This window comes from Carettochelys insculpta, chromosome 2 (genome assembly GCF_033958435.1).
Source record: "Carettochelys insculpta isolate YL-2023 chromosome 2, ASM3395843v1, whole genome shotgun sequence".
Classification (NCBI taxonomy): domain Eukaryota; kingdom Metazoa; phylum Chordata; order Testudines; family Carettochelyidae; genus Carettochelys; species Carettochelys insculpta.
Window position 1 is genome coordinate 21,583,098 of NC_134138.1, and position 18,065 is coordinate 21,601,162.

General features: G+C 37.9%; 1 protein-coding gene across 3 annotated transcripts in view; it reads left to right on the forward strand.

The window, feature by feature from the left end:
- Nucleotides 1-18,065, forward strand: part of ASAP1 (ArfGAP with SH3 domain, ankyrin repeat and PH domain 1) — a 274,729-nt gene that overhangs the window by 207,595 nt on the left and 49,069 nt on the right. For all 3 annotated transcript variants that reach the window (XM_074986652.1, XM_074986653.1, XM_074986655.1), the window contains 6 exons: nucleotides 3,775-3,938; nucleotides 5,667-5,800; nucleotides 10,663-10,754; nucleotides 12,299-12,485; nucleotides 13,940-14,025; nucleotides 17,818-17,933. In XM_074986652.1, the coding sequence (XP_074842753.1) occupies nucleotides 3,775-3,938; nucleotides 5,667-5,800; nucleotides 10,663-10,754; nucleotides 12,299-12,485; nucleotides 13,940-14,025; nucleotides 17,818-17,933 (779 nt within the window). The remainder of the gene's footprint in view (nucleotides 1-3,774; nucleotides 3,939-5,666; nucleotides 5,801-10,662; nucleotides 10,755-12,298; nucleotides 12,486-13,939; nucleotides 14,026-17,817; nucleotides 17,934-18,065) is intronic.

Here is an 18,065-nt window from a genome sequence, read left to right on the forward strand (position 1 = left end):
CCATCCCTTCATCCAGGTCATTAATAAAGATATTGAACAATACTAGCCCTAGATCTGAACCTTAGGGCACTCCACTTGAAGCTGACTGCCAACCAGCCATTGAGCCATTGATCACTACCCCATAAATATCATTTTTAATTCTGTATAGTAACACATCATAGTGTGTTAATAAATATCTCCTATTATTCATCAGTTTCCACCATTTATTTTTGTCTTGTGGCTGATCTGCCATATATTTTGTCTTCCCTATGTTGATAAACTTACTTTGTGGTGTCTGACAAAATCTGAATCTTCCATGAAGCAATATATTGAGCTAAGCAGGAAGGTGTTGTTAAGAAAATCAAGATCACCCAATTGTGCTGATGTAATTTGGTATTTTCTCTGTAATATTATGAGGATACACATATTCTTTTTAGCACACTGCAAATTTGCAGGTATCCATTTTATTTCTGCAAGTGTCTGCATCCGTGGCTGTCAGTGTGGCTATCTACTGCTCATTTTTCTGGTTACAGATGTGGATGCTGATACAAATTTTGTATCTGTGCACGTCTCTGCAAATAGAACGTGTACAAAAATAACAAAGCTATTATTAAAATAGAGAGAGGAGAACCATAGGATAACTAAGAATATTATATTGGGTTAAAAGGTTATTTTTACTTACTTGAGTGGTTTTTTGCGTGGAAGGAGAACTTCCAGTGAATAATGTATAAATTATATTTCTTCCATTTTTGCAGTGCTAATGGTCAATTCTATCACATAAATGGCCTGAATGTTTGTGTTAAATTGTCCCTGGTGATAATCTCGAGCTACAGCACACAACGTGATGCAGCTCTATGGAATTTTTGAATTCCTTGGCTAAAAGAAATAAAAAGAGAATTGTTTTAGACATGTGTAACTGTAATAAACAAATAAATGCTTGAAACACTGGATCAAACTTGTGGGCAGCTCACACAACCAGTTTTTATCTAATTATAATTACTTCTAATAGTGATTGAAATTTTCTTTTTTAATGATATTATATACTTGAGGTTGGATGTTAATTTATGTTTATCTTAATTGCAATTAAATTATAACCATAATAACTGTAATTGCTGACAAGTTAAGACAGCTGCCAATTTCTAAATGAACAAATATTTCAGCTTGTATGTTACCTAAATATTTATGGATTATGCTAATATCACAAACCAAAAATACTTTCTTTCTCTCTCAAACTGGTCTTCATCAGCAAAATTACAGTTTACTGCCACCTAGAGTGTGTTTATATGTTTTACTTTACAAATTCACATTATGTGTAGGACATACATTGCTTTCAGTACACAATTATAGATAGAAATGTTGTAACTGGTTACATTTCCTGGGGAAGGGAGGGTGCATCTTAAGCTTGGTTTTTCTAGCTTTTCTTTGCATGTTGCTTGGAAAAGAGTATTTGTTCCCCAATTGGTCATTTGTACATCCAGTTATAAAATCAAAAAGTTTATATGTGAGTGCAAGTACAAATTCAGGCCCTGATTCTGCAAACATTAATGTAATTTTGTATATATGAGGTCCCCATTAAACTACTTAGGTCTGTAAAGTTACTTACATGCTTTAGTACTTGCACAACAGAGACTATGAAATTAAGTCTGAAGTTTCATCATCAGTCCATTCAGTTGAACCTAGCCATTAAAGCACACTGGAAAAAAAATCACACACTGCATATGAAATGTTGACATATATAAGCAGGAAGTGGGTTTAAGAGTTAGAGCCTTTTTAGACAGAAGTGTGATGTTTTATCTGCTTTCATTCTAAGTAAGGCAAACAATTACTGGAGCTGCAAGTGGAGGGGAAAAAAGCTGCTGTTTGTTCTTATTTTGGTTTGTTTGTTCAGCTTGCTCATTTGATATATTAGAGAGCTCTTTGTATGTAGCCAATTTTTTTTCTAATTCTCGTGTAAAATCTATCCTGTCACTAGTTCTTCTTAATTTGTGGCTTTCACACAGCAGGAAGTGAGAGAAATGTGTTTTTAAAAATAAGTAAATGTTATTGTATAACCCTTCAATATCAGTTGGTAGACTCAGGAGAGGTATAGTACCTGAAACAACTTCAAACTCTCTTGTTACAGGTCAACAATGTCTGTAAAATCACATTTACCAGTTACAGTCTTAATGTTGGCCACTACTATTATTCCATTACTTTCTATGATCTTTCTCTTCCTTTCTAAAATCTGTCCTATTTTTATTCCTTACCTGTCCCATCTTTTTGCCTTCGTAGTCTGTGTATATGAGCTATTATAGGAGAAGAATCAGGACTAGATTTTTTTAAAGAATTTAGGTGTCTGAAGATGTAGGTAAGTGCCTTGTGATATTTTCAAAAGTGCCTAGGAACTTATATTCCAAATCTGGCATTTAGGCTCTCTCCACTTGCAGAAACCAGGAATTGCATATGGTGGCACACATTGTTAAATCAGTTAGGTGGTCATGGGATAGGAGGAAAGATCCTTTCATGGATCGGGAATTGGCTAAAAGACAGAAAACAAAGGGTGGGAATAAATGGTAAATTTTCACAATGGAGGAGGGTAACTAGTGGTGTTCCCCAGGGGTCAGTCCTGGGACCGATCCTGTTCAACTTGTTCATCAGTGATCTAGAAGATGAGGTAAGCAGTGAAGTGGCAAAGTTTGCAGATGACACCAAGTTGTTCAGGACAGTCAAAACCAAAACAGATTGTGAAGAACTACAAAAAGATCTCAGCAAACTGAGTGATTGGGCAGCAAAATGGCAAATGAAATTTAATGTGGGTAAGTGTCAGGTAATGCATGTTGGAAAAAATAACCCAAATTACACGTACTACATGATGGGGTCAAATTTAGCTACGACAGATGAGGAAAGGGATCTTGGAGTTATAGTGGATAGTTCTCTGAAGACATCCACGCAGTGTGCAGCGGCAGTTAGTAAAGCAAATAGGATGTTAGAAATTATTAAAAAAGGGATCGATATAATAAGACAAAAGATATCATACTTCCCCTATATAAAACTATGGTACGCCCACATCTTGAGTACTGCGTGCAGATGTGGTCTCCTCACCTCAAAAAAGATATATTGGCATTAGAAAAGGTTCAGAAAAGGGCGACTAAGATGATTAGGGGCTTGGAACGGGTCCCATATGGGGAGAGGCTAGAGGGACTGGGACTTTTCAGTTTGGAAAAGAGGCGATTGAGGGGCGATATGATAGAGGTATATAAAATCATGAATGGTGTGGAGAAAGTGAATATAGAAAAATTATTTACCTTTTCCCATAATACAAGAACTAGGGGACACCAAATGAAATTGATGGGTAGTAGGTTCAAAACTAATAAAAGGAAATTTTTCTTCACACAGCGCACAGTCAGCCTGTGGAACTCCTTGCCCGAGGAGGCTGTGAAGGCCAGGACTCTATTAGGGTTTAAAAAAGAGCTTGATAAATTTTTGCAGGTTAGGTCCATAAATGGCTATTAGCCAGGGATAAAGTATGGTGCCCTAGCCTTCAGAACAAGGGCAGGAGAAGGATGGCAGGAGATAAATCACTTGATCATTGTCTTCTGTTTTCCTTCTCTGGGGCACCTGGCATTGGCCACCGTCGGCAGATGGGATGCTGGGCTGGATGGACCTTTGGTCTGACCCAGTATGGCCATTCTTATGTTCTTATATGTTCTTATGTTCCACCTCTACGTTGTTTTTTCTATTATAGGTAAAAGGGTTGTATTTGGTAAAGATGTATTTGAAAAACAATCTTCATAAAAACCTTTCATTTGATACTAGATGGATATCAGTATTGACAAACAGTAAAGAAGAAGCATTAAATATGGCATTCCGTGGAGAGCAGAGCACAGGGGAAAACAGTTTAGAGGATCTAACAAAAGCCATTATTGATGATGTACAGAGATTACCCGGAAATGAAGTCTGTTGTGACTGTGGATCACCAGGTATCTTAATTTACATGAATGTCACCAAATCTTATATATAAGCGAAATAATTTTTTGAACGTTTAAGTGCAGATTAACTTTGTAAGCAACATGTAGATCAGCCTTCAACCCTATTTTTAAAAAGCAAGTGTTGTGAGTCTCATTCATCATAGTTGCATGCTGTCTGCACTCAGATTCGGCAGCCCAAACTCCATGTGGGATTTGAATTGCTGACGTTTCATTCTCTCCAGATTCCTACTGCAGTGGAACAGAAATGGTTTGGCATCTCTGCTCTTTTGTAAGCTACTTACTTGGAAGTGAGTCATGGTTTGGCAGTGGTTAAGAAGGATGAGATCCTTCAGGAGTCTTACTCTTGGATCTCAGCTTCATAGCATGAGACTTGTGGAACTGCCAATGTTTTTAAAATTTCGTAATCGTAAGGACAGAATTAATAATGTGATTCACAAACCACCCCCTTACTGGTTGGCAGCTAAGAGTTTAACACAAGTATGAATAGTGTGTCCCAGTTTGTGCCTTATCCTTTTTACTCATAAGTGCCTAAAACCTTCAGAGCTTTGATAGTTTTCCGAGTCTTGTACCAGACAGCAAAAACTTGGTGTAAGAATCCTTTTGGAATGATACCTTCAGAGCAGGAGAATTTGTGACCAGTCATTTTTCCTTGTCCGAGCTAGAGAACAATTAAACATTGATTATAAATCATCGTAGGGCTACTGAGTTTTATCGTGCTTGATAGCTGCTGCTTTCATATCATAAGGAGGACCCTCAGAAGGGTAGTAGAACAATTGACTGTGGAAGATGGAAACTAATGCCTCTGGTAGGTAGTTGTTACAAATATTATGCTGAAATACTGGTAACTACATTCTACAATGATGGGTACATTAGAAATGGCTAGCTTGATATCTGAGTAGAGTATTGCAACCATGGGAAAAAATACAGCTTTTCAAATAGTGAAGGACAATAAGTAGTTCATAGTTTATAATTTAGATCTCTGGAAATCTGGGGAAATGCTCTTTATTAATCTTTGCCATCTTGCGTACAATGAGTCCCAAGCATCTCTCCTCTTTCTTTTTGCTTTTAAACCATTGATCACGTAGGGGACACACAGTTTTCCCTCTGGCCAAGGAAAATTGTATGAGGCTCATTTTGAACCACTTGTCCTCCTCTAATCTGGCCATATTGTTTCTGTTAAGTTTTCCAAGGAAAAAACCTGACAGATTGAACATGTTCATTTTACAACATATATGATATGAGAATTATTTGGGTGTTAAACAAAACTAGAGTTTGAAGTTTTTCTTTGTGGATAGCCGTTTCATGTATAGTAACATGTTTCTTAATTGAATTCTTTATGAAAAATACATTTTAGCATTAAAAATTAAGGACAAAATGAACAAATTTGGGGAATGAGCACTATTACATTTAGGTGTGAAAATGTGTTTAAGTACATGGGTTTGAACATTTTGTACTAGATTTTTGTAGAGATGATGGATTTTTTGACTATACAAACTATTGTATTAGTAGAAAAATAAATTTTATTTGGTTTTTGGTTCAGTTTGATGATGGAGATTGAAATAGCATCAAATATTCAGGGTTCACTTGCTTTTGTTTAATACTCCTCCCCCCAAAAAAGAGAACAGTCATTGTCATTGAATAATATAGTTTTTTTTAAGAACATAACTCTCACTCATTTTAATATTTGGTAATTATTTTATTTCTTATCCTCTTCTACAGATCCAACTTGGCTGTCAACAAACCTGGGCATTTTAACCTGTATAGAGTGTTCTGGAATACATAGGGAAATGGGTGTTCATATTTCTCGAATTCAGTCTTTGGAATTAGACAAATTAGGAACGTCTGAACTCTTGGTGAGACTCTCTAATTTGTATATCTTAAGTCAGATACTCTGCAAGTGAAGAATACTTGCAGCTATAGAATAATGTGTTGGTACATTTTTAAAGGATATATTTTTCAGAAAATTGTATATTCAAATTTTGCTAGTATGATGGAGAAAGATTTCTCTTGTACTACTTATACCAGTGTTTCCTTATTTTATTTGGCCAAGAAACCCTTTTAAACTCAAAATAATTTTGTGGATCCCCATTCCCAGGTTTTACCCCCTTTAACACCAAATCCACCCCCTATCTTCAGGCTTTACCCACCTTAGCCCCCAAATCTGCCCCCCTTGTTTCCCAAGCTTTACCCCCATCTCACAAACCTGCCCCAGATCCCCAGGTTTAACCCTCTCAGCCCCAAACCTGCCCCCCCACCCGTCCCAGGCTTAACCCCTCTCAGTCTCCAAACGGTCCCCTAGGACTAACCCATGTTTGGCGCTGGCTGGGGAGCCTACATAGGGCAGCCACATGTGTGCAGCAGACGGAAGACTGACGTGGACGAGTTCCACTGGTGGGAGTAAGCTGAGCCACACCCACTGGAGGAGTGTGGCTGCTTGCATAATAGGGTGAGTGAGGGCTCTCTGCGGCTCCCTGTCCTGCTGCTGCTGAAATAATGGAACTAAATGCAGTTGTTTTAATGGCTGATTCCTCTCGCCACCCTGTCGGCCATTAAACCAATTAAATGTAGTTCTACTCTTTCAGCAGTGGCAGGGCAGGGAGCTACAGAGGAGTCAGCTATTATAACAGGATTTTTCCTCAAAACCCTTCTTTTCACTTTGCAGAACCCTGGGGTTCCACGGAACACCATTTGGGAAACACTGGCTTATACTTTTGTCCATTTACCAGTTTTATTTTCTTGATTCACTCGGTTCATTCCTAAAGATATATATTAGTAATTGGTGCTGTCAGTATTAGTTTACTTTGCATGTTACCTTTTGTTACATAGTCTTGAGCCTGAATCAAAAGCTACTGTCAAAATCCTTGCATGACAACAGAGAGGGAAACAAATTTCAAACCACTAAAGCAGGGTTCAACAACTGAAATAGTAAAAAGAGCCATTTCTCCCGATTTAGTAAAAAAACTCAATAATTCAAGAGCTGCAATGTATGTGAATATGAGATGGTCCTTAATAAGTAACATCAAAGTATACTTTTTATAACCCCTATTTTAAGAACAGTGTACACAAGGATAGAAGTTTACTGCAGTACATTCACAAACTTTTTACATATTCTATTTCAGCACACTTTATGTGTGTGTTTGAACATGTCTTCATGATTTTCACTTCCAAACCTTCTCTCTCTCCCTGGAGCATGGTAGGAGGAGTTAAACGACTTTCAAGATCACATATTGTTTGCTATTTAGATCTGAGTTGTTCATCTTTGGGCTTTTAGACATTCAGCATTTATCAAAAATAATCTGGAGGGTTTTTTTTTACTTTACAATTATAGTCTTGGGAGCCACAAAGAAGTCTTTAAAGAGCCGCATGTGTCTGCAGAGCCGCAGGTTGCAGACCACTGCATTAGAGAATTCAGAATGTTGCTATCAAATCGTATTAGATGAGACTGTAGTTTATCAACTGAATGTGGGAGAATACAAATGTGAAGTTTGTGACATGTTTCAAACAGAATATGTCAGAGCAATAGATACAATTTGATGTTTTGCACAGGACATTGCGAAATGTGTTTTGGGGGGGACATGTAAAAATTATTAGAATTTAAGTAGAATATAATTCTGAAGTTCACTGAATGATCGTCGTTATGTTTATTCCACTCGAGGTGCGAAAGTACATCATGTGCCTGAGATCAGAAGAATTTTTGTTAGCAGTGTCCATTGGTCCACACTTGAACCCTCTCCTCATTGTGGTTGGAACCAAGTGCATAAGGTGTGGTGCTGACTGGCTGCCTCTCCAGTTCATTTTTACTGCCCTTTGGACAGGGTCTATCTCAGAGACATGTCCACAGCTTTGCTAACGTTCCTGCTTCAAATTCCAATTTTTTAAAAATGTTTACTAATTCCTAGTTATTTAGTTTTTAGTATTTAACTAGATAGTGTTAGCAGAAGTTTGGAGTGCCTTCACCCTCCCCCCCCACGCCGATTATCCCTCATTTGAGGTATTTAGTTTGCTTGAGATCCCCAGTTTCAAGTTCTGCATGGCCCTGGATCTTCCTGGTCAGTGACTTCCACAACATTTGGTTTTATAGCCTCAGGGAGTTCCACATCCTCTCCAGGTGCAGGACTTGTCATTCATTTCCTCTGATTCCATCAACGTTGAGTGTTGCAACTGCAGAGATTACTCATGGAATTCTCCCTGATGATCCAGTTCAGTCTTGGGTAATCAGACTTCCTTGTGTATTAGCTAGAGGCACTGTATTTTACTCCTCCAAGGATGGTGCTCCCAGATGCCAGCTTATCAGAGGGCAGAGCTACACTCTTCCAGTTCTGTGGTTCTATGACTATAATTTTGCATTGCAGATTATCAATCTTGGATGCCTAAATACAATTTTATTAATTATAAGGAGTTTTTGAGTTCACAAACTATGTATCTCAGGAGCTAGATTGCATTTCCAAGCCATGATTGATGACGGTCAGGTGATAGCTATACTGTTCCTTCGAACTTTAGTAGGTGCAGCAGATACCACTTCTCACTTCATGGAGGCTTCAGATGTAACAAGACAGGTTTCAAAACTGCAGTCCTCTAGGTTTCCCAAGGAAGTTCAAGCCACTTTGGAAGATTTTCTCTTCGAAGACAACAACTTGTTCAGCGACAAAATGAAACGAGTCATTGTGTATCTGTGAGGACTGCATATTCTGAGGAACACAATGCTCTACTCTGGGGATATCCCACCACCTCGGAGAAAATACTCCACGCCATCACTGTATAAGCAGTGTCTCAGTTCTCAGCCCCTTACAACCAAAGGGCCTGTGAGCCTTTGAGGAAGCACCAGGATGCAGTGGGACAGACAAAACATCTATGTCATTTTCTCACCAGCTCTAGGCTCCTGCCAAGAAATCTTTTTGATGGGACATCTTGTGAGCCACAAACCAGCCCTCCTGCCATCCACATTCCATTCAGTAACCAGGTGGCCCATTTTTCCTCAGCATAGTGTCATACGTTAGATGAATAGATCCCAGAAATTGTCACCACCAGACACCTTTATAGAAAGCATCTCCATCCTTACCAAAAATCATTCATGGTAGTCTCTTTTCAGGCATCTGTCTCATGGAAGGGTATTCAGACAGAAGGCAGACTCCCTGGTCCAGCTGGAACTATAGAACTTGTCTCCTCTCAGTTGAGGATAAGGGCTGGGAGAGGTATTCAAGATGTTTTCTTAACCTAGAACAAAGAGTCTGGAGACTCTTTCTGGAGCTTAGACAAATGAATGTCTTCATCTACTCTTAAGGATTCAAAATGGTCATCTTGGCCTCTGTGAAAAAAAATGACTAGTTTGCAGTTCTCAATTTAAATGATACTTGTTTCCACATGCACATTTGTCCAGCACACAGGAGGTTCGTGCGTTTTATGGGGAGCCCAAACCTTTATCAGTATGAAACACTTCCTTAGGTCTCTCAACCATCCTGAGGATTTTCACAAAGGTACTGTCTATTTTGGGACCATACCTATATCACCAGTTCACTCCAATATATCCCTACCTCAAAAAGAGCTGCTCAGGGATCGGTCATGCCCGTCTCCGTAAGCGTAGAGAGTTGCCCTAACTTTTCATGCAAATTGTAGACTTTATTGGAGTACTTATGGATTCAGTTACAGCAACATTACCCTCCGCAGGGTGTCAGGCCCAAATTTTCCAGACCCCCGACACCTTGACTGGCATCTGTTCAGGGTGTCCTTGTAGAAATCTGTAGAGCAGCAACATGAGATTCTGTGCAGTCCTTTGCTAGACATTATACCCTGGCACAAGCATCTTCAATAGATGCATCCTTCAGCCTAGAGATACTGAACTCTCTGAAACAGCAGGTTCCTCATGCCTTCTCCCTCAGTAAGGACTGCTTATGAGCCACCTCAAGTGGAATACGCATAGTGACCATCACTCGAAGAAATTCTCATTACTTACCTCACAGTAACTGGAGTTCTTCAAGATGTGTGGGCCCTATATGTATTCAACTGCCCTGCGTTCTTCCTCTCTGGATTCTTTCCTAAGGTGATACTCAGTAGAGGAAGAATTGAAGAGGTGGTCTGTCCACATCATACAGTATGTCATTGGTTCAGTGTGCAAGGAGGCAAAAGGTATATATGTGGACCAATAAACACTGCTAATGAAAAATCTTCCTATTTCAGGCACATGGAACGCACATGCACCTAGCGTGGAATATACATAGGGTCCACACTCCAGTAACTATAAGGTGAGTAACAAGAATGTTTTCCAGTGCATTAAATCTATGTCTATGTGTGGAACTAGGGATGTGATTCCCATCTTGAGCAGATATAATCACACTAGTTCTAAATGAACTAGTATGCTAGAAATAGGCATGTAGCTCTGATTATCATGACAAGTGGTAAAATGTGCTAGTCCAGGTACATATCCACCGGCTTGGCTATTCCATGTATCCACTATTGATGCACCCATAGTTACACTATTTTTAGCATGCTAGCTTGATCAGAGCTAACATGAGTATGTCTGCTCAAGAGAATTGCACACCTAGCTTCAAGTTTAGACAAAACCTAAGTTTAATTTTAATTATATATATACATTTTGCATCTAATTATTTGTACTGTCCTCTGCTAATATGAAAAATGAACTGTATTTACAAAAAAAGCTTTATTTGAAAATTTGAGACTAATAGCAAATTATGAAAACATTTGCTTTGTTTTGCTACAGCTGGCCAAGAATGTAGGAAATAATAGTTTTAATGATATAATGGAAGGAAGTTTACCTAGTCCTTCACCCAAACCCACTCCATCCAGTGATATGTAAGTACTGAACATGAACACTTTCCCAGTACACAATTGGAATGGAGTATGTGTGTGTAGATAGATTTTCTGTAGTGAACTGTATTAAGCTATAATCGAGTTAAAGGAGAAGTTAAATAAGGAAAGATTGTCTGAGGATGGGAAAAAAAAATCATTCCACCTGCCAATCTAGACCACTAAATTTCTTATTGTGGAATTCCAGTCATTGCTAGTCATTAATTTTCCTTAAAATTGTTCTTAATTTACTTCACAGGAAGTTAGTGTTCATACGTGATGGGTTATATGTCCTTAAAATATGCCACAGAATAGTCCACATTTATTTAATTTTGTAGTACACACTCTTGTAATAAATTCTAATAGATTAACAAATAATGAATCTTTTCATGTCAATTTATGGATAAATCCAGCCCCGTTTTCTTAAACAGCAGAACTCGTGGCTTTATGCCTAGTGGGAGAGGTCGTGCAGAGAAGTTCAGCTGTAGAGGGGCATCAGTGTAGTGACTTAGATATTCTGTTAACTGGGCAAAACCAGAGGATCACTATAGTCAGGGAAGTAAATTCTCACCGAACCTATCACAGTCGCTAAATCACAGAGAAGACCACTTTTTTGGCCTGAGGAGAGAATTCTTTTCCATTCCACAATTTTAATCTTAAAGTATCACAGAGAAATCTTGAAAAAGAAGTCATTTCTGCAAACAGTAGTTGGACATTAATTTTGTTTTTCCTTTTACTATTATGGAATATGTTCCATTTGAAAAAGACCTTACTTCTCAACCGCTCCTCTTCTTGATTTTCCAGTGAAGTGATAATTCTCTGTTTACAATATTTATCAGTTACCCTGGAAATAATTATAGTAAATTCAGTTTTATATCATCAATGCAGGATTACTGCAAGTTAGAAAAAAGTAAACCCTTGTTCTAAACAAATAGAATCACTGTAATAGAAATGACAACAATCTGTTGGATTTTCATGTTCTATTCCCTAGCCCATAATAGGTACATGGGTATACTTTGATTTTTGGAACTCAGTTCAGTTCAGAACTGAAGACTCTGAAGGGAATGTTGATAATATGAAACATGTAAGACATATCCACATGTTCAATTGTTCTTTATCATTTTTCTTGCACTATTAATAATGAAGGGACCTAGAAAGCAGACATATATATTATGAAGAATAATTGAACATGTTGATGTATTTACATGTATTTTCATATTATGAAAATTGTCTTCTCTATCTTTAGTTTTTAATTAAACCAATTTCCCAAAATTAAAGGGTATATCTCATGTATTATTGAAAAGGCAGCATACTTTAAGATACGCCTTTACATCATTTTGTACCTCTTGTTTGCAAATAGTGTGCCACATCATAGAGATTAAATTGTTCTATATTAAGTGGGATTATCATATCTTTCTATACACAGTCAATCCTTACGTTCAAAGTCAGTTTAAACAAGCAGATTTCTGATTTTAAACATAAATTATCCACCCAGTTGAGATCCATTTTACTTGTAAGTCTAAGCTAAGTTCTATTTTTTTCCCCCCCAGGACAGCACGTAAAGAATATATCACTGCTAAATATGTAGATCATAGGTTTTCTAGAAAGACTTGCACATCTGCAGCAGCTAAACTGAATGAACTACTTGAGGCTGTCAAATCCAGGGATTTACTTGCACTAATTCAAGTCTATGCAGAGGGGGTAGAGCTAATGGAGCCACTGTTAGAGCCTGGACAGGTAAGCTTATCAGATAAACAATATTGAGTAAGTTAAAAACACTGTTTTTGGAAGCCATCAATTAAAACAGTGGTATAACATTGTATGCACTTTTTTGAGTCATTCCATCAGGTCACCTCTCTCTGCATCAGGCAAAAACTTCTGGTCCTTACCTTCAGTGCTGTTCACAATTCAGCTTTTTCCTATGTACCTGTTGTGTTTTTTGTTTTGTTTTGTTTTGTTTTTTATCAGACTGTCATATTGTGAATGGGTGCTTGTACTCTGACAACAGTGGCAACATCCAGTGTTCATGTTAAGCATCTTATTTGCGGCTCCATATGCACAGATTACCTTCCCCGATTCTATTCACAAAGCCATTAATCTGTTCTGCATTAGGTCACTTCTCAAAAGTCACCCTTTCTGTGGTACCTACATGCCCATAAAATATTTGCGGATTGTATTTAAAAAAAAAAAAAAGGAAAAAAGAAAAGAAAAATGAAGCCTGTATCTTATGCTTATAGCTAGTGGATATGTTCAGAGAGCAATCTGATTAATACATTACAACCAACTAGTGAGTTTATGACCTCGTCTACATTCCTGGTGCACTACACTCTATTAAAATGACATGAAATTCCTGTGGGGTGTATTCCCTTTAAAGTAGCTAATTTGAGTGCACAGTGTTCTTAAGGAATGTCATGTGGTGACATTAACCTATGTCAGTCTCTGTGTGTTGTATGCTATGAAATAGTATTTGTTTCCTTATGTGCTGATTATGAAGCAACATTTCTTTGTTGTTTTCTTCAATAGGAAAATGGCAGATTTTTTTTTCAGAAGTCCTGAACACACTCAGCTCCTATCAAATTCAGTGAGAGTTGTGTGCTCAGGTCCTTTGAAAATCAGAATGCTTTGATTTAGACATCTAAATTTATGTACTCATATTTTAAAAAATTGGTTTCTGTTATGTCTTTGTACATCTCACCATTACAATCCTGTCAACAAGTTATAATCCTCTCAACAATATCACAGGTGTGCATAGTTTTACAGGCAAGTCCTGGTCCCTTCCGGAAGATGCTTACAGTTTAGGCCCAAGTATTACAAGTTCTTATAGGGAAGGATGGCATACCCTTGCTAGAAGGGGTTAATTGCAGCTGTTACTAGGAGTAATTGGTACTAGTATTTTCAGGGATGTGCATGATGGCTAGACTAAACTTGATAAAAAAGAAAAGCTGGTTGGAGAGGGTAATGATGGGAGCAAAAGTAGGGGGATACTACTTCCTGGGAAAATGCAGCATCCATAAACAGTGAGAAACAAAAGCTGTTTGTATCATAGCCTTTGCAGTAGTTTCTCTGCTTAAAGATTTAATACACATATTAGTGGTTTGGAGCATGTTTCAGTAGTGGATTAATTATGATAATCTTTGCAGAGAAAAGGGTCAAAAAGTGTTTAATTTGTAACATTGTTTTCATGTATTTAGGAGCCAGGGGAAACAGCACTTCATTTAGCAGTCCGGACTGCTGACCAAACCTCTCTTCATCTGGTTGATTTCCTTGTACAAAACTGGTATGGATTGCTCACAAGTTAACTAAAATAACTTCAATGACAAATGTGCCACCTCAAAACCATGCTCATAATTTGCATTGCTTTGACCAGTGTTTTTATTAATTATCATACTACTTAGTGTATGTTTAATGTTGTATATGAATAAAATTACTAACTTGAGTTGACCTTTAAATTGTAAAGCAATAAAAAAGGAGGAAAGAATAAAACATTATTATTAGGTATGTGAACTACATAGGAAAATATATTTAATAAAGAAGAGTGGAAAAAAGAAAACACTAAGGGAATTTACATGACAAAAGAAAATCAATGCAAACAGATAATGTGGAAGAGAGAAGGCAAGTAAACTTCCAAAATTAGGGATAACGTAATTCAAGGAAAGCAAGACAGTGAAAAAGGGTCTAGACTTTTTTTCTCTAAGAAAGTGAGAAGTAAACCAATAGAAATAACTTAGGAAAAATGGTTATTTTAATATACAGTATGTTTGAAAACTATGGATGATGCAGTACAGAACATCAGAGTTACCAACACCATGGAAATGGAGATTTCTAACTCTGACATGTTCATAACTCTGAACAAAATCTTAATGGATTTTCCTTCAAAATTTTACAACTGAATATTGACTTGTGTAGTTTTGAAACTTTACAGTGCAGAAGAAAAATGCTTCTTTTATCCATCTTAATTTAAATGGAACAAGCACACGAACACTTTCATTATCTGTCAAATATTTTTAAGCTTATCCTTTATATTTCAGTATTTGATTTTTCTTTTGACTCTTCAGCTTGATTGTGTACTTCTAGTTCCAAATGAGGTGTGTGGTTGACCCATCGAGTTGTTGTTTTAGTGTTTGTGACTCTGCGATTCTACTGTAGATGACGTAGCAGTGTTAAGTAGTAAGTTCTAAACTTATCAATGGGTTGCTGAGGTATTTTATAATATAGAGAGGATGTAATGACAGGGACAAGGAAAATTTAGGGAAAATGCAGGCTCTAAAGGAAATAAAATAAATTCATAAACAATGCAGCGTGGTTATTTCTGATACAAGATTTCACAGTGTGTGCAATCAGCTGACTAAATAGATCCTATCTCACTTTTAATGATTTCCTGTTGAGAGAAGAAAATAGAATTGTTGCTGTCTGGTCAAACTATAGTTTTAGCACAGTAAAAGTAATTAAGAGCTAGAAGATGATCACTAGGATCATCACAGCCTGTTTTCTTCTAATACAGCTGATATTTCCTCTTAGCCTCTTAGAATACAGTCTGAATTACACGTGCCTTCCCTTCCCCTTTCCGGTACGTAGCTACTCCGTACTTTATATAGTCTGTATAAGAGGGGAAGCTTAATCTTGTGGTAACAGGACTTGGAGTCAGATCCATTTCTAGATCTCTCATTGACTTGTTCTGTATCCCTGAGTAAGTAACTCAGCCTTTCTGACCCTCCACTTCTTTCACCTCTCAAATGGAATAAATCTTACTTTCCTACTTTTGCGGAAGTGTTATAAGGATTAATTTATGACTGTTTGCAAAGGACTTTAAGACCGTCAGTTGGAAAATGCTTTAAAAGTACAAATTATTATTACTGGTTTTTGCAGGTGGTTTGATAGTTTACTATGGATTAGTTTAAGTGATTCTGCTTAGTTATTAAATCTTATTTGTCTTACCTTCAACTTTTATGTCAATTTTCTCATCTACAGAGTTTGGTCAGCTGTCACTCTTTATGCCATGCTAAACTCAGATTTTGAGTGCACTTCTTCTACAAAAAGACCTGTCCATTTGTTCTTTGGTATAAATAACATGGGTCTGCCACCTTATATATTTGTCTTCTAATCATTTATAATTTTCTGAGGGCAAGTCTACACTAGAGCTCTACATCAGCATAGTTGCATCAATGCAACTGCATCACCATAGCATGTCTGGTGCAAATGTGCTGTGCCAACGGAAGAGTGCTCTTCCATTGTCATAATTACTCTGTCTCAGCGAGAAGCAAAAGCTGTGTTGTTGGGAGAGCATCTCTCACTAATACAGCACTGGTGTGCATCGTATGAAACTTGTGTTGTTTGGAGGAGTTTCAGACCTCTGCGCAATGTAAATTTGATCGACTTAAGCAGTAGGGTAGATCTGACCTGTGATTGTTCTTTGATTTTCATAAATGCACATTAAAACAAAACTCAAAACTTGCAGAAATGGTGAAGAGTATTATTGTGTCATGCTAGACACACAATATCAGTAGATGCTTTCATTCCAAGTCCCTGATTTTGGGCAAGGGCTTCCAGAAAAATAAGAGAAGAGCTTCTGGAAGAGAAGCTTTACTTTAGTCTTCCTGCTACCTGTAAGACTCATGAAGATAGGAATTGGTTTTCTTACCTCTCCCAATAAGAAAGTTGGAAGCCTTTCTGCTGCTCTAAGTTCTGTTTATAGGGTAGTACCCAGCTGTCCTGGCTGTCTGCACCTTTTAGGTGTTAACTGAAGTTCCAATGTACAGGCAGGGGAGGGTGCAGTGATATGATTGGTCTGCCTATGCATCAGATTCCCCATAAGATGTACGCAGCAGTGATACAGGCTGTTGCAGCCCTAATGCTAACTTACGGATCTCATATCTTGAGATGAGGATTCTATTCTAATACCTCTATGGAGCAAAAAAAAAGAAAAAGGAAAAAAATCAGTCTCCAGGCATGTAAAATCTTTAGTAGCTTTATAGTACATTAATGACGATTTTCTCTTTTGTGACACTGACTCCACAGTTTCCTACTAAGGAACCTTTTAAAATAAGTGAGTTTCACATTTTCAGAGGTTTACATCTGAAGTTTTGCAGTGTCGTAACCCTGAGAGTCCTGACCCAAATGGCTGTCGGGGTTGGGGGTTGGTTGTTACAAGGCTGTAGTAGGGTGGTTGTTGGATTACTACCCTTACTTCTGCCTTGCTGCCTTCAGATCTGGGTAGTCAGAGGTGAAGGCTGCTGGCTCAATGCCAGCTTGAAAGCCAGGACCACCACCACCACCACCACCATCAGCAGCTTAGAAGTGAGTGTATGAGGGGTAGGTTACCATGTATTCAGTTTTCCTGGCAGATTACAGCTGGAGGAGCTGCAGGCTCTCCCTGCATTGGGGGATGTGACAGTGAAGCAGTGGAGCTTCCTGCAGTGGGAGGAGAATCCTGGAGGTGGGTTTGACTATTCCAGTAGGGGCCCTTGTAGTCAAAGAGGAAGTCTCATCCTTCCTCATGCCCAGATAGGACTAACAGCAGGAGCCCTGCCTAAGGAAGAAACCCCTGGCTGGAGACCAAATTTCACGGTCCATGATTCCCCTCCCTCCACCCAGCAGCCATGAAGTTGGTGGAATCCTAAATATAAACTATTGTTAAGATACAAAATTAGATTTGATAGTTTAACATAGTTGAGAAAGAGGAATGGTGTTGCATGACAACGCTTAATAGCAAATAGAATGAAACTTGAGGTGCCCTTATAAGTGGGAGGACACAGTATCCTGGGTCATTAGAATGTTGGCGCAGAGAAAACACGTATACCCTGTAACTCTCAGCTTCTATTCTAAAACAGTTCCAGAGCCATGGGTCTAGGCACACAATACCTACAATGTGTTTTACTGAAAGCAGTGCAGCCACAGAACAAGGCTTAGCGTAAGACTGAGAAGGGGTGCTACTTCTTAAAATATACTTTTGCTTTGCTGAAGTTATACATGTTACAATATATTTTATCTATAACAAAATTCAATATATGGATGACAGATTTGGAGCTGAAAATGCGTATGTTTTTTTGAATCTTTTTGTTTCACTCTGCAGTGGAAACCTGGATAAACAAACTGCATTGGGGAATACAGTTCTACACTACTGCAGTATATATAACAAACCTGAATGTTTGAAATTGCTTTTGAGAGGCAAGCCCGCTATTGATGCAGGTAAACTCACTATTACATGTGATACTTAAAATGTTTGTATCTATGAGATTAACCAGTTTTATTTTTATACCAACGTGTAAAATCTGATTTACCAAGCAATAATGAGAAATGTGCTAAGTGCATATTTATGAA